The sequence below is a fragment of the Melospiza melodia genome, chromosome Z (assembly GCF_035770615.1).
Source record: "Melospiza melodia melodia isolate bMelMel2 chromosome Z, bMelMel2.pri, whole genome shotgun sequence".
Classification (NCBI taxonomy): Eukaryota; Metazoa; Chordata; class Aves; order Passeriformes; family Passerellidae; genus Melospiza; species Melospiza melodia.
This window is the reverse complement of record NC_086226.1, coordinates 17,962,713-17,977,731: the sequence shown is the minus strand read 5'-3', so window position 1 is coordinate 17,977,731 and position 15,019 is coordinate 17,962,713. Positions and strand designations below refer to the sequence as shown.

The 15,019-nt window shown below is 47.2% G+C and overlaps 2 protein-coding genes across 2 annotated transcripts; one reads left to right on the top strand and one right to left on the bottom strand.

Moving 5' to 3' along the window:
* Positions 1-208: 208 nt before the first annotated feature.
* On the bottom strand, positions 209-4,028 carry LOC134432034 (uncharacterized). The gene is made up of 2 exons (XM_063180413.1): positions 3,574-4,028; positions 209-1,517 (listed from the first exon to the last, which is right to left on the bottom strand). The coding sequence occupies exons 1-2, from the start codon at positions 3,834-3,836 to the stop codon at positions 1,010-1,012; spliced, it is 771 nt and encodes a 256-aa protein (XP_063036483.1). The 5' UTR covers positions 3,837-4,028; the 3' UTR covers positions 209-1,009.
* Positions 4,029-4,472: 444 nt separating this feature from the next.
* On the top strand, positions 4,473-14,124 carry NR2F1 (nuclear receptor subfamily 2 group F member 1). Its single transcript, XM_063179625.1, is given in 5 exon segments — positions 4,473-5,005; positions 8,257-8,358; positions 8,361-8,783; positions 13,761-13,961; positions 13,964-14,124. Coding segments are annotated over 5 exon segments (1,254 nt in total). The 5' UTR covers positions 4,473-4,554; the 3' UTR covers positions 14,041-14,124.
* The last annotated feature ends 895 nt before the right edge of the window (positions 14,125-15,019 follow it).

Here is a 15,019-nt window from a genome sequence, read left to right as displayed (position 1 = left end):
CCTCCTCTCAGGCTTTCTGCCTCTGTCTGTGTCTGTGTCTGTGTCTCTCTCTCACTCTCTCTCTCTCTCTCCCCCCCCCCCTCCGTGCCTCGCTCTGCCTCTTTTACTCCCTGTCTCTTCACAGTCTGGGGAGTAAAATCTAGATGATACACATACGGAGCTTGCTTTTTTGTCCTATTTAATCTTATTCGTTTCACCTTCTCACTGATCAAGAGACAGGACGGAGACTTTATTTGGAAAGAGCGAGAGAGAGGAAAGAAGCCTACTGTTGCATAGTCAATAACATCCTTTTTATCAATGCAATATACAACAGAGACGGCTTGGGCAAGGGGCTCATTGAAAATCTCTTCATTATTTCGGGACAAAATCAAGCGTTTATTCTGATCTTAGAAATGATGAAGGAATCTTTTCTTCAGGCGGCTCCCAGCCTCAGATTTCAGAGTCGACAGGGAAAGAAAAAAATATCATGATCACTATGCGTCAAATTTGAGGCGCTTATTTTTTTCTCTTTACTTTTAATTAATCAGCATCACTTTACAAAACTAAATAATAACAATAAAATTTCTGTCACCTATTAATTCACTTTCCTTCTGCAGGTTTTCCATCCACCTTCTAATCTGATTAGATTATCATAATCATAAACTTGATTGGGAGCTAAGAGAAAGGTATGGTGGCGAGTAGAGGCGCCTGGGGTGTTAGTTTTGGTGGGATTTTTTATTGCGGAGGGGAGCTGTTCAGTTTTTACATTCCGCTTCTTCTTTGTCACATGCAGTCTTTCGAACCCAAGGCAAATTTCCGATCCCTGACAAAAGGGAAGCTGCCTTCTAAGGCCGGCTTGTGAGAGAGACAGAAATTGAAAAGAAGAGGGTCTTCTCCTCAGTGCAGTTTTCTATTTGAAATAGGAAAGGGGACATTCATTTTTTGGCAGGAGCCGGGGGTGGGGTGCAGGGCTGCAGGCAGGCGCGGAGCCCCTGCTCGCCGGGCTCCCCGGGCCGCGGCTCCGTGCCCGCTAGATGGCAGCCGGAGCCAGCGATTCCCGCTCGCCGGGCCGGGAGCGGAGGGGAGCGCGGGGCTGGGGGCACCGACACCCCCGCGTCCCCTTCCCGCGTGGGGCTCCTGGAGAGACCGGGAGAGCCGGGCGAGGGGAGCGAGGGGGAGCGCACGGCGGGCAGGGCAGCGGAGGGGGTGATGCTGACTGCTCACACACCCCCAAAATGAAATTAAAGGGTAGGGGTGAAACCCCCGCGAGAAGCGTGGAGCCCTGCGGGGCCGCGGGTGGACATGTCAGGTGAGGAATGAGGGGTGAGGGACGAGGGACAGGCTGCAGAAATAGCCCGAAGTGGGATGGGAACATATGGGGATTTGAATATGTGTGTGGACTCGGCCGCGTGTGTGTGCAAGGGTGTGCATGTACGGGCGCCTGCTCCTCCGTGCAGCGCGTGTTTCCTTCTCCATCATTAACACCCCTGGAGTGGCTTTTGCAACTGGCAAGCGGAAGATAAATCCCTCTTTCAGATCTGTAGGGGAAAAAAACAACAAAAACAACAACCAATAAAAAAACACACACAAACAAAACAAAAACAAGCAAGCAAAACAAAAAAAAAACCAACCCCCACTAACTTTTCACAGGGAGCCCATATCCATCGTGTCCTTTTAATTGCACCTTTCTGCCTATCACAATGCATCCTCCTCGGCCCATGTGTGTCATGGGTTGGGGGGGTAGAGGGGTCATAGACGACCCATACTAATCAGGTCCCAAAGTAAATAGCAGCACAGGGGGATCTCAGTGCAAATTGTGTCAGAAGAATCTCCTCTCCTTCTCTCTACTCTTCCTCTCTCCCTCCCTCCCTTCCTCCCCCCTCCCATTTCCTTTCCCTTCCCTATCCCATTCAGTAAGTAGTGAATAATTTTTTTTTCATTTAATTTTTTAAAAATAAAGGGAAAGAAAAGAAAGAAAAGAAAGAAAAGAAAGAAAAGAAAGAAAAGAAAGAAAAGAAAGAAAAGAAAAGAAAGAGAAGGGAGAGAGAAAGAGAGAGAAAAGAAAGAGAGAGAGACAGAAAGAGAGAGAAAGACAAGAAAGAACCAGAGAAAGAGAAAGAAAAGAGAGAAAGAGCGAGAGAGAGGAAAGAAAGAAAAGAAAAGAAAAGAAAAGAAAAGAAAAGAAAAGAAAAGAAAAGAAAAGAAAAGAAAAGAAAAGAAAAGAAAAGAAAAGAAAAGAAAAGAAAAGAAAAGAAAAGAAAAGAAAAGAAAAGAAAAGAAAAGAAAAGAAAAGAAAAGAAAAGAAAAGAAAAGAAAAGAAAAGAGAAAATAAAATAAAAGAAAGCAAAGCGCGGGTGGAGGGGGGGAATTGGGGGGTAACCAATGGAGTGAAGGAGGCTTGGCTAACCTTAGCCTCCCATTTTCTCTCCCCCCAGTTCAGGGCTCTGACCAGTCAGTCGCCTTTGATTATCAGTTGCCAGCAGCCCTTCTCTTGGCTCCTTGACACGAGCTCCATATAAGGCAGCGATCTCCATAGAAACGTGTCAGTTTCAATAGTAGTGTCAAAGTTCACTATATACAGACATTCGCGCAGATCCCCCTTTCGGAAACATTGCTTTGCTAGGCTTCCCGTTTAAACGCATTCATTTTTTGGGTCTCTCTCTCTCTCCCTCTCTCTCCCTCTCTCCCCCTCTCTCCCTCTCTCCCTCTCTCCCCCCCTTCCCTTTCTTGCATATTCTATTAGTGTGCCCCCCCTTCATCTCCCTCTTCTCCTTCCTTTTCTTCTTTTTTCCACCCTTCCTCCTTGTGTCTTTCGCTTCATTCCTGCAGGAGAAGAGGAGAGAGGTGAAACTGAAAAAAAAAAAAAAACAAACTCGGAAAGAAAGAAAGAAAAAAGGGGGAAAGGAGAGAGAGAGAAACAGGGGGGAGGGGGAAAGTCCGGAGAGAGAGAGAACGCGTTCACATCTTAATACCGTTATTATTTTGACAATTCTTGCCTCTTTTTTTATTTTGGGGGAGGGCTTCTCTTCTGGGTGATGAGTTTTTACACGAAATACTTTTTTTAGGCAACTAAACAAACAAAAAAAAGAATATTTTTGGGGCGATTTCCACCGTTTTTCTTCCTTTTTTTTTCCTCGCAACCAGTATCGTGCGCTCTCACAGGAGAAGAACACCGAAAAGGCAAGAAAGAGGAGAAGAAGAGGATTTATTTACCGACCTACTTTGGATCTCTCTTTTTTCCTGCAAGTGTCATTATTATTCCCGTTCTCTATTTTTACACTTCGCCGTGAATTCGTCTCCTCTGCGAATTTAGTCACATCCGATTTTTTTTTCTGCGATTTAAAAAAAAAAAAAAAAAAAAAAAAAAAAAGGCGAGAGAGAGCGCGAGCGAGCGAGAGAGACAGAGAGCGAGAGAGAGCAGCTCGGGAGAGAAAGAGCAGCGACCGGCAACCTCCTCCTCCTCCTTCCCCGCCGCCGCGACAGGAGATCAAACTGCCTCAGCTCCCCGCCCGCCTCCGCCGCGCTCCCCGGCTCCACCGCCCTGAATGGCTGACGGCGCGCTGCCCTGGACCTGGCCCCCGGACACCTCCGTACTCTGATCGCCGGCGAGCGGCTCCTCTCTCGACCTCCCGCCTCCCCGAGAGCCCACACCGGCACCGGCGGCGGCGACAGCGGCGGCGACAGCGGCGGCGACAGCAGCCTCCGCGGGAGCGGCGGCGGCCGAGCCCCGGCGGCGGCGAGCGGCGAGCGGCGACCTCCTCCTCCTCCTCTTCCTTCCCCTCCTCCTCCTCCACCTCCTCCTCCTTTTCCTCCTCCTCCTCCTCGGCGGCGCCGCGGCTTCCTCTATGCCTGCACATCCTCCGCGCTCGTAGCGCCCGGACCGCGTGTGCCTGTGCCCGTGCGTGTGTGCGTGTGCGCGAGTGGGGAGCCGTGTGCCGGGCGATTGCGCGCGTGTCTGCCTCCTGCGTGTGCGTGTCCGGCGTGTTACTCTCCTGAATGCCTCTCCCGACAGCCTTGTTTGCCGTTTCTGATTTTGCAACTTGAAGTGGCGGCGGAGGGGGGGTGGGGGGGGGGGGGGGGGAGGACGAGGAGAGGCAGCGAGAGCCGGGGAGAGCGGGAGCAGAGGGGAGAAGCGGTCAGGCGGGGGTATTTTAAAGAGGGGGGGGCGCTGGAAAGGACAGGGAAGGGAAGGAAAGGAAAGGAAAAGGAAGGGAGGAAAAGGAAAGGGAAGGGGGGGGAAAAGAGAGAGGGAGAAAATCCTCCGTCGCCCCCTCCCCCTCTCTAAAAAAAAAAAAAAAAATTAGCAAGAGCGCGAGCGAGAGGAGGGGGGCTCGCGGCGGCGAAAAATAAATAAAATAAAGAAAACGGCAGGAGCGGCTCCAGCCGGCAGCAGCGGCGGCGGCAGCAGGGCAGCGGCGGCGGCAGCCGAGGCGGAGGCAGGCGGCAGCAAGGGTCCCCTCGCTCTCCGCTCGCCCCCGGCGCCCGGGCGGCCGCCACCCCCCCCGCCCCCCGCCTCACTCCCCGGCAGCCCGCAGCGAGACGCGCCGCTCCCCAGCACTTTTTTGGGCCCGAGATATGGCAATGGTAGTTAGCAGCTGGCGAGATCCGCAGGAAGACGTGGCCGGGGGCACTCCGAGCGGCCCCAACCCCGCCGCGACGCAGCCGGCCCGGGAGCAGCAGCCCCAGCAGCAGGGGAGCTCGGCCACCCCACACACCCCGCAGACCCCCAGCCAGCCGGGACCCCCCTCCACGCCGGGAGCGGCCGGAGACAAGGGAGCGGGCCAGCAGGGCTCGGGGCAGAGCCAGCAGCACATCGAATGTGTGGTGTGCGGAGACAAGTCCAGCGGCAAGCACTACGGCCAGTTCACCTGCGAGGGCTGCAAAAGTTTCTTCAAGAGGAGCGTCCGCAGGAACTTAACTTACACATGCCGCGCCAACAGGAACTGTCCCATCGACCAGCACCACCGCAACCAGTGCCAGTACTGCCGCCTCAAGAAGTGCCTCAAAGTGGGCATGAGGCGGGAAGGTGAATATTTCTTCCCTACTATGCTATCGCTCCCCTCTCCCCTTGGCTGTGCAGGCGTGCGTGTGCGAGGGCTCTCCGTCTGTCTGTGTCTGCCTGTCCGTACGCGCACACACGCGCACCTATATGCATGTACATACACACACACACGCGCACACACGCACGGCGTGCAAGCACACACACACATAAATATAAATATGTAAAAATAAATACACACACACACACACATATATACACACACACACACACACACACACACACACACACACACATATATATATATATATATATATATATATATATATATATATTTACGGCTCTCGGTAGCAATCCAGCCAGGACTCTCTATATATTTCCATGCACATGTCAATCTCTTCCTCTGCCTGCACTCCATCTGGCAGCTTTGCACCAGGTTCTGTTGTTATTGTCGATGGTGGTTGGTGGTGTTTTCTTTTGCTTTTCGGTTTGTGCCTCCTGCCCTCCCTCCCGCTTCTCCCCACCCCCTTCTCCGGCACTGCTACACTCTCCCCTTTCCTCATAATTGTGCAGAGAATTTATTATTATTATTGTTATTATTATTACTACTACTATTACTATTATTACAATCGCTTGCTAAATATTTATCATTTAGCCGCTATCCCCACTTCCCCCTGCGCGCGCGTGTATGCGTGTGTGCGTGTGCGTGTTTTAGATGTGGTTTTGTCTATTGTTGGCATGAGACCGGAGGGTGGGGGGAGATACATCTTTCTCCCGTACGAGATGTGACTCCATTCAGCTTCCTTCCCCCTCACCCCCTCCCCACCCCCCTTTCCACCCCATCATTTCTTTTTAAAACTGCAATACCTCTCGGTAGATTCATCTCTCAGGCTCATTTTTCCCGAAAGAAAGATGAAAGACGTGTAATTAGAGAAAGAGGAAAGGGCGTGAAAAAGATGGAAGGGAGAAAAGGGGGGAAAAAAAAAAAAAGGAGGGGAGGAAATGTGCTACTCTATCTTCGCTTCCCTGTGCTTCCCGGTGCCCCGGAGTGTGCTTCTGTGAGAGATCTGGCCTTGTTTTCATTCCATGCGTTCAAAGGAAAGTTTGTGACTGAATCGTGTTTCTGTACTTCTGTCATTTCTTTCTTTCGATTTTTCCTTTTTCTTTTTCTTTCTTTCTTTTTTTTTTTTTTTTTTTTTTTAGTGCGCTGCTCATGTTATTTCTTCATCAAACTCCACCCTCTCCTTAAAGTCTTCCTACAAATCTCAATTTATAACCGCTTTACCGGTTCTTCTCATTTTAGCAACATCCACAGCCTGCATCTAGCCCCGGGTCCCCACTATTTCCAACTGCTCTGCTTTTTTTTTTTTTTTTCTCCTCCTTTCCAAAAGTTGTCTGTGGTTTTCCTTGCGTTCAGACTCATTCTCGTGTATGGGGGATTTCCTGCCCTCTTTTCTCCTTGAAACATGTTCTCTCGGTTTAAAGTTTACCCCGTGACTATCGTTAAAGATGTTCTAAAGATGTCACATCAGCGAAATAATTGATTCTCCGGAGCAGGGATTTTTAAATTGTATTTTATATGCCACAAGAAAAGGAATTGAAATGGGCTGCTCCAGGTCTAAAAGAGCTCACAAATATGATGGCTTCATTGGTAGCTGCAGGGGTTGTTGGTAGGCACCTGGGAGAGTGGAGGCAAGCAATTTTTTAAAAAATGGAAGGAGGAGAAAAAAATAAACAAAAAAGTGAGAATTGTGCATGCAGTTAAATGAAAAAATGTCTGCCAAGTTTGCAAGTAGATTGAAGAGGGAGAGATAGGCTGGAGGGCAGCAGGACAGAGGTCTGGCCCGGGTGGCGAGGAGGGCTCGCTGGGGAAGAAAAGAGAAAGTTGAGAAAAATGTGGCACGCCGGAAACATGAGTGATTGCCTGTGCGGGTGTGTGCCAGCGAGCGTGTGCGGGTGTGCGGGGTGCCTGTGTGTGCAGGGTACGAGCCTGAGTGGCCGTATCTTCCCCTCAAGTTACATTTGTTTACATGGCAAGCGGCTGCAAACGCTGGCACTGATGGAGTAAAACACATGCACACACTAAAAAAAAAAAAAAAAAAAAAGAGAGAGAAAGAACAACAAAAAAACCCCCAACTTTGGTCAGCTTTCGGGACTCGAGGCATGCTTACGCTCTGTGTGGAGATGGTTAATGAATCCAGTGTTTTTGCAGTTGCAAGCTTGTGCATTCACTGTGCAACGCTGACTGCAGGCTTTTGCGGTGGCAACAGCTCACCAAAGATATTAATTACACCGTCCCCTTTTTTTTCCACGAATGTTTGGCTATTGTAAGTTTGGACATTTTTATTTTATTTCCCCCTTTCCCTTGATAATATTTAACCTTTCTCTTCCTTTTAGCAGGGAAAACTTTGCTGGGCGGGGGAGGGGGGGACTCGATGGAAAGCTGGTTCTGGTAATAAAGTTAGCAGTGGGGAGCTGGAACGCTGCGACCTGTTCCAGCTTGAAGGGTAACGACGAGGTATTTTTGAAGAAAATGGACAAAGAAAATGGACACATTTGGTTTTATGAATTATTTTATTTAATATTTTATTCTAAAGAGCTATACATCAGTTTACTTGTAAATTTCAGTAGTATCAGGGCAATAGGCTGGGATTCACAACTGAGCTTGGCTGTATTTTTTACAGTTGGCTGTGATTTTTAACTCTACTTTCTTACCACCCGGAGGACTTCTTTGATTTTTTTTTTCTTTTTTTTTCTTTCTTTTTTGTTTTCTTGTCTTTTTTTCCTTTTTTTTTTTTTTTTTTTTTTTTTTTTTTTTTTTTTTTTTTTACGTACGGGGCTTTCTTTTGTTACGAGAGGGGAGGGGGGAAGAGGGGGTTGTGTGCGGATTTGTCTTGTTTGCCTTGGCTTTTTTTTTTTTTTTTTTTTTCCCTTTCTTTTTAATCTGTTTATTTTGTGAAGCCTGTCTGCATTGTGGCCGGGGGTGGGGGGAGCGGAACGCGCTTGGCTGCCGCTGGGCTGAGGCTGCCTGAGCAGGGGTCGGGGCCGGGGCCGGGGCCGCGCAGGGGCCGGGCGGGGGGCTCGGGGCAGGCCGGCGGCAGCTGCCCGACTCCGCATGCCTCTGTGTGTCCGTGCCTGTGCGTGTGCCGGGGGCGAGGCGGTGCCGGGGAGGGGAAGGAGCCCGGCATTGTCTCCGGCTGGTTGGCAGCGCCGCCGGGGCGATGCCTGCGAGCCTCCTGGATGCACATTTCCTCTCCTTCTCTCCTTCTTTTTGTCAGCGGTTCAGCGAGGAAGAATGCCGCCCACCCAGCCCAACCCCGGCCAGTACGCGCTGACCAACGGCGACCCCCTGAACGGGCACTGCTATCTCTCGGGATACATCTCCTCCTGCTGCGGGCCGAGCCCTACCCCACCTCCCGCTACGGCAGCCAGTGCATGCAGCCCAACAACATCATGGGCATCGAGAACATCTGCGAGCTGGCCGCCCGTCTGCTCTTCAGCGCCGTCGAGTGGGCCCGCAATATTCCCTTCTTCCCCGACCTGCAGATCACCGACCAGGTGGCCTTGCTGCGGCTCACCTGGAGCGAGCTCTTCGTCCTCAATGCTGCCCAGTGCTCCATGCCCCTCCATGTGGCCCCGCTCCTGGCCGCCGCTGGCCTCCACGCCTCCCCCATGTCGGCAGACCGCGTTGTCGCCTTCATGGACCACATCCGCATCTTCCTAGAACAGGTGGAGAAGCTGAAGGCGCTGCACGTCGATTCGGCTGAATACAGCTGCCTGAAAGCCATCGTCCTCTTCACCTCAGGTGAGGGGACGGGTAGGGGATGTGAGATGTCTGGGAAGAAAAAATAAAAAAAGCAAAAAACCCCAAACCGCATGCAGGAAAATAAGGAAATAATTTAAATAGAATTATTTTTAAAGGAAAGATACTGGAGGTCGAGGAAGCATAGCACCTGATGGGGATACATTCTGGTCCAGGGATCATCCTCATTGCCACTGATACTGGCTCTTTAACACACAGCCCCTCCAAAAAAATAATACGAAAAACCAAAATCAAATTAAGTGTAGGCGGTGGAAACATGCATGTTAACAATTTTTCCCTGTGATAGATGGTTTGAATTAACTAGCAGGAAAGTTGCATTAGCATTGCCTTTGAAGTGCTCTGGTCATAGCCTATAAGAATATAATACGTATACTATTATTGTAACCTGCAAGGGAGAATTTATAAACATCAAAGGGGAACTATGTGAAGGAAATATAGGAAATGGAAACAAGGCAAGATAAGAGTCTGGGCAGTGTAGTTTTTTAATTATTCTAATTATCATCACGATATGACTAATTGCCACCTTTCCTACTTGTTTTTCTTTTTTTTTTTTTCCTTTTTCATTTTTATATCCCCTCTCCCCATCCCCTAGCTCCTCTCTTGTATGAGCTTCTCTCCTCTTTTCCCCATTAGCAATAACTAAACAGTTCTGATAAATGTGACTTAAAACCAGGCCGAGGCAAAATTAAAAGCATTCCTGAACAAAGATGGCAAATCGTTCAAAGGCCTTGTTTAACACTGAGCAGTTTATAATCCATCAATATTTGCTGCCTTTCAAGCACGAAAGACAGTATTTACATTGTATTAAAATGTCTCCTAAATTTGCACTATATTGTAATGTAGCAAATGTAGTATTAATATCGATTTGAACATCAGATAATTTATTTAGACAGGAGTATCTAATTTGTATGCAGGGTGGTCAGAGACATGTACTGTGACTGCCCCCTTTTACTTCCAGTGCAAATGCAGTCTCGCAGCATTGGAGAGAATATTTCTTTGCAAAGGATAATGTGCAAATCTTAAACAAATGGAAGATTTACTGAATAGCCAACTCGACATTTTAATGTATTTTATCATAATAAGTCTTCTTGATGGAAACATGTTTTTCAAGAGTGACAAAGAGACCTGCCTGCATTTATCAGGGTGATTTAACTCCACAGCCTGCCTGCAGACTCCCAGACTTTCCTTTCCCATTCGTTTCAGGAGGCTCATCAATACACACGGATAGCCAAGGAGACCTTTTTTTTTTCCCCCGGACCTAACTTGGAGAGATTCTTCCCAAGCAGAGCTGGGAAAATGTCTGGCCTGTGCCTCAGCCCTTCCACACGTCCAAGGCCCTGTGAAGGAAGTTGCCCCTGATAGGGACATGGTTGAGGCAATATTTTCTTTTTTCTTCTTTTTCTTCTCTCCCTGTTCCCTCTAATCTTCCCCCTTTACTTCCGAAACAATTGACCTTGGTTAGAAAAGGGTAAGTGGCTTTAAAGGAGCCCTTCATTACATATAATAAAACCAAAGGTAATAACATTTGTGAGGGGAGAATTGCCACAGTGGAGTGGAGAATGAAGGAAGGGAACAATAATATTATTTCAGAGCAGGATCACACAGGGCATCTCAGAAAATGGAAATACTGCTGTCAGGAGTAATCCACTACTCCTTACCCCATCCGCACATTTCCACTTTTCACTAAACTTGTTTTCGTTGCATATTCAGAGGGGAATTAATGAGAAGCCTTTCTCTAAGTCATCCAACTTTTAACAAACTTTAAGTGACAGAAAAGACATTTTTAGGCATATTGTGTAAAGTCCTTCACTGAGGACAAAGTGTCTAAAACTGGCATGGATTTTTCCTGTTGTGGTTTCTACATTTGGGCTCCAGAGAGCATGTATTTATTCTGTAAAATTCTGGACACCATCCAAAAGCTGTGCAGTAACCCAAAACCAGCTCCCTTCTTTCCTCCTTTACCCTTCTCTTGCATACCCTCCTCTCCTCCTTGCCCTCATCTCCTTCTCCCCGCTGCCAACTTTGGCATTATTAGTTCCTGCATCTACCATTTCATCGTCATAAATAAATGTTTCTGGGAACAGACAGAGACAGATAACATAAATCAAATAAATCTATTTGCAGTGCAATAAGAACTTTTGATTTCTAGTTAGATGCCAGCTGATTATGTCTATATTTCTGAACACTAAACTCTTCTGAACATGTAACATGAAATACATTGCCGCCACTACAAAGGGAAGGCTGGAGTGTGTTGAACAGTAATGGTTATTTATTTACATAATTTCTTTTCCATAGACTGCAAGAAGAAATATAGAGCTTTCCCTTATTGACACACTGCCATATAAAAAAGCAAGGCACACACAGGATTTTCACATTAGCCCACTTTCTGAGATGGAATAATAATTTACCTTCAGTAAACATGGGTTGCATTATTTCTCCCATGGATTGCGCCTCTCTGGACTACATAATCTAATCAAGTTGTGGATCCCTTAATTATTATTATTTTTAATCTCATTCTGAAGGGAGAATTGAGCCTTCCCACCCCCACTTTAGGCTGTGAAATAAAACCCAAGTGAAGGCAAATGCCAGACCATTTAAAATAATTTAAGCCAAACAGATACTATCAGCATGAGAAAATTCGAAGTTTTTGGAGGTCTAAGGCAAAACCCGTGGCAATTTTTCAAAAAACACATCAGGCTGATGCCCTTTTAGAGGGCAAGTTCCCCATCCACATTGTCCAGTGACCTGCACTACTAGGTGCACTTATTGTAAATGTCTGATAAATATTTTACTAACCTTAAGGGTATGACATATGGAGCATAAAGAAAAAAACTCTGCCAGAGTGTCAGTAAGACCCTTTCATATTGCATTGTTTGGAAGTTGAATAGGATCCTAATGCATAATGGGCAGATAATGCATGTAAAATAGCAAGATATATGTAAATATGGAATCTGATTTGTGGCAATCAACATATGAACAGGTCTGTGGTTTTTGATATGTATTGCAAACAAGAACAGGCCCCAGCTTTTGATAGATATGTATGTTGCAACCTGGTGCTTTAGATGTTGCAAAATATCATTGCATTAAAGGTAAAGTATGGATTAGCAGAGCAGCCTGGCTCAGATAATTGTGTGTCTGAGGGATGCCAAGTCCGCAGCTCAGGTCAAAGGTTCTCCTTCTCAGAAGTTCCTAAATTATGGCTTGTTTTATTTGTTTTTTTGCCTGAGGCCATAGTATTGTAGATGAAGGTGTTCAGAAATCTTTGTAAAGTCAGTTCTCGGTAAAGGAAGACTTAAGCTTCAAAAATGCCTGTGCAACAAATTTTATTTTATTTTATTTTTAGCTTTGAATAATTTGTTGATTTGTTGTGTCTTTCCAGGGTCACAACTCTACATACACATTTTTATAATGTCTTTTTAGAGGCCATTAACTAATTCATATATGGATCTATATATTAGTAAAGTCTGGCTTTGATCTGTTAACCTGCACTGCTAGCTGACTCCCTTGCTCTGATCTTGATGGCTGGAGGGGTTATTTTGGTTTGTTGGTTGGTTTTTTTGGTTAGGTTTTTCAGGTTTTTTTTTTTTTGGTTTGGTGTTTTTAATATCTATGCTGAATCTTTGAAACAATGTGGATGGTTTCAACCATCTGGGCATACCCATCACTTTTCCATGACTGCAGTGTCCCGAGCAAGTCCTTCCACAAGCAGCTGGTGCCCAATTATTCTCTGGTTTGTGTTATATGTTCTTTGAGATAGGATATGTGCTTGTAAGTGTCTCTATGTGTGTGCAAATGCACAGATGCATCCATACCTCTCTGCTCGTATCTATATGAACAGAATAAGGTGTATAGATACAATGCGTGGATGTAAAGGGGCTTCTGGCCTCGGATTAGTGCGCGCTTGCCCAGGTCACGTAGTTCTGCAAGGTGCAAGGTGCATGTTTGTGACAGTTTGGGTGCCAGAAGGACCTGTGAGGAAGGAGTCTCCCTGGTTTCGTTTAGGCAAGGCTTAGCTGCTGCAGCTCTTCCCAGCTTTGTGTCTGAGAGCTACAGACGCCTGCTGAGCACAAGCTGGGACTAACCTAGCCCTTTGCTACCGGATTTATCACACAGCCTGCAAAGACATCGCAAATTTGCGATCACTGGCAGCGAGGCAGGAGCAGAGGAGACTCCCCTGCCCCACGGCATCCCCCAGCCGGCTCCCTGCCAGTCGCTGCAGGACCCAGTCGCTGCCTCTCTGTGATGTGCAGCCATGTAAACAAACTCCTTGTGTCTCACTCTGCTTGTGTGCCACTCTGCTTATTATTTTTTATTGTTGCTAGTTATTATTATTATTATTATTATTATTATTATTATTATTATTATTATTATTATTATTATTATTATTATTATTATTATTATTATTACTATTATCCCCAATACCTTATTTGTCTTCCTCTCGGCGTTATTTAAGGGGGCTGGTCCAGGTTTCCAGCATCCCGGTGATGGGCTCCCTGGAGCAGAAACCACGCTCGGCAGCACGGAGTGTCGGTGGGGGGATGTGCAAAGGAAGCGTGGGGGCGCGTGTGTGTGTGTGTGTGTGTGTGTGACTGGGACGAGCGGGATGTTGGCACCCGCATCGCATCCCGGGTGGAAACACCCACGGTGGCAACGAGGCACAGCGAGGTCGCGTTATTTATTTGCAGTGGTGCGCGGGGATGGGATGGGGTAGCGTGGGGTGGGGTGGGGTGGGTGGGATAGGATGGGATGGGATGAGACGGGATGGGATGGGATGGGATGGAGGGTGCGCCTTTGGGCTGCCCCCCATCCTCGCAGAGTTTCCCTGTGCGGTTCCCAGCCACTAACCATCTCCCCCCGCTTCCTCCTCCTCCTCCTCCTCCTCCTCCACCTCCTTCCTCCACTCTCCTCCCGCCCGCCGCCGTGCTGCGGCTGCCTCCGCGGGTGCGCTGCGGTGGGCAGACGCCTGCGGCCTATCGGATGCTGCGCACATCGAGAGTCTCCAGGAGAAATCGCAGTGCGCGCTAGAGGAGTACGTGCGGAGCCAGTACCCCAACCAGCCGAGCCGCTTCGGGAAGCTGCTGCTGCGGCTGCCCTCCCTGCGCACCGTCTCCTCCTCCGTCATCGAGCAGCTCTTCTTCGTCCGCTTGGTAGGTAAAACCCCATCGAAACCCTCATCAGGGATATGCTACTGTCGGGGAGCAGCTTCAACTGGCCTTACATGTCCATCCAGTGCTCCTAGAGCCCGTCCCGCAGCCCCGGCGGAGCGGCGGCCGAGCGGCGCCAGGGAGCGCTCGCACCCGGGGCTCTCGGGGGCGCGGGGGGGCCCGGGAGGCGGACACTGAACAAAAGAGAGGGCGAGGGAGCACAGATGTGGCCGTGGAGGGGAGAAGGACGGACCTGTCGTCCGTGGAGGTTGTGATGTTTCGCCTTTTTTTTTTTTTTTTTTTTTTTTTTTTGGCCTATTTTGGTTTTTTATTCTGTTTCGTTTCGTTTTCTTTCGGAGAGGAGGAAAAAAGAAATAAATAATATTAATAAAAGAGACAAAAAAAATGAGTATTGAGGGATATTAATCAAACCTGAAGGGGATACTGGATCTTCCAGGATTTATTGTGGACTGTTGTTGATATATGCTGTACAGTAAACCAACAAACAAAAAAAGCATTGAAACTGAACTGAACCTTGTGTAGAATAAAAACAAAACTGCCCAAAACCAAGCAAACGACAACAAAATTTCCATGCGCAAACACTTACCATGAACATTGTTACTCCTTTTGTAATATATTAGTCTTTATTTTCAATTTTGGTAAAAGTTAAAACACCATATGCGCATAAAGGAAAAAAAAGAGAATTAGGGGAAAATAACATTTTCCAAATAATTATAAAAGAATTGTCTGTGTCTATGTATCTATATCTGTTTTGTATTTTTTTCTGGTTCCAAACCAGTTTCCTGTGATTCTATACTAATAATTTTGATATAACCCTTTGCTTCTTATAATGAGTGCGATATATGTTGTCAAAGCTGTTCTTCAAGAATTAAAATTGAAGTGAGAATTAAAAAAAATAAAAGAATTTAGCAAAAAAACCCCAACTTATCACCCCACAACCCATGAGTCTTGTTGCTTGAAACATGGCCAACAATTCACAAAAAAAAAAAAAGAAAAAAAAAAAAAAAAAAAGGAAAAACCCATAAACAATAACAACAAAAATCTCCCCACATT

Bases quoted from the DNA above. Each gene is read 5' to 3' on its own strand.
- LOC134432034 (XM_063180413.1), bottom strand. From the start codon at position 3,836: ATGTGCAGGCATAGAGGAAGCCGCGGCGCCGCCGAGGAGGAGGAGGAG. The intron at 1,518-3,573 runs GTACGGAGGTGT...TTTCCCCTACAG, and splicing joins GCCGCTCGCCGGCGATCAGA to ATCTGAAAGAGGGATTTATC.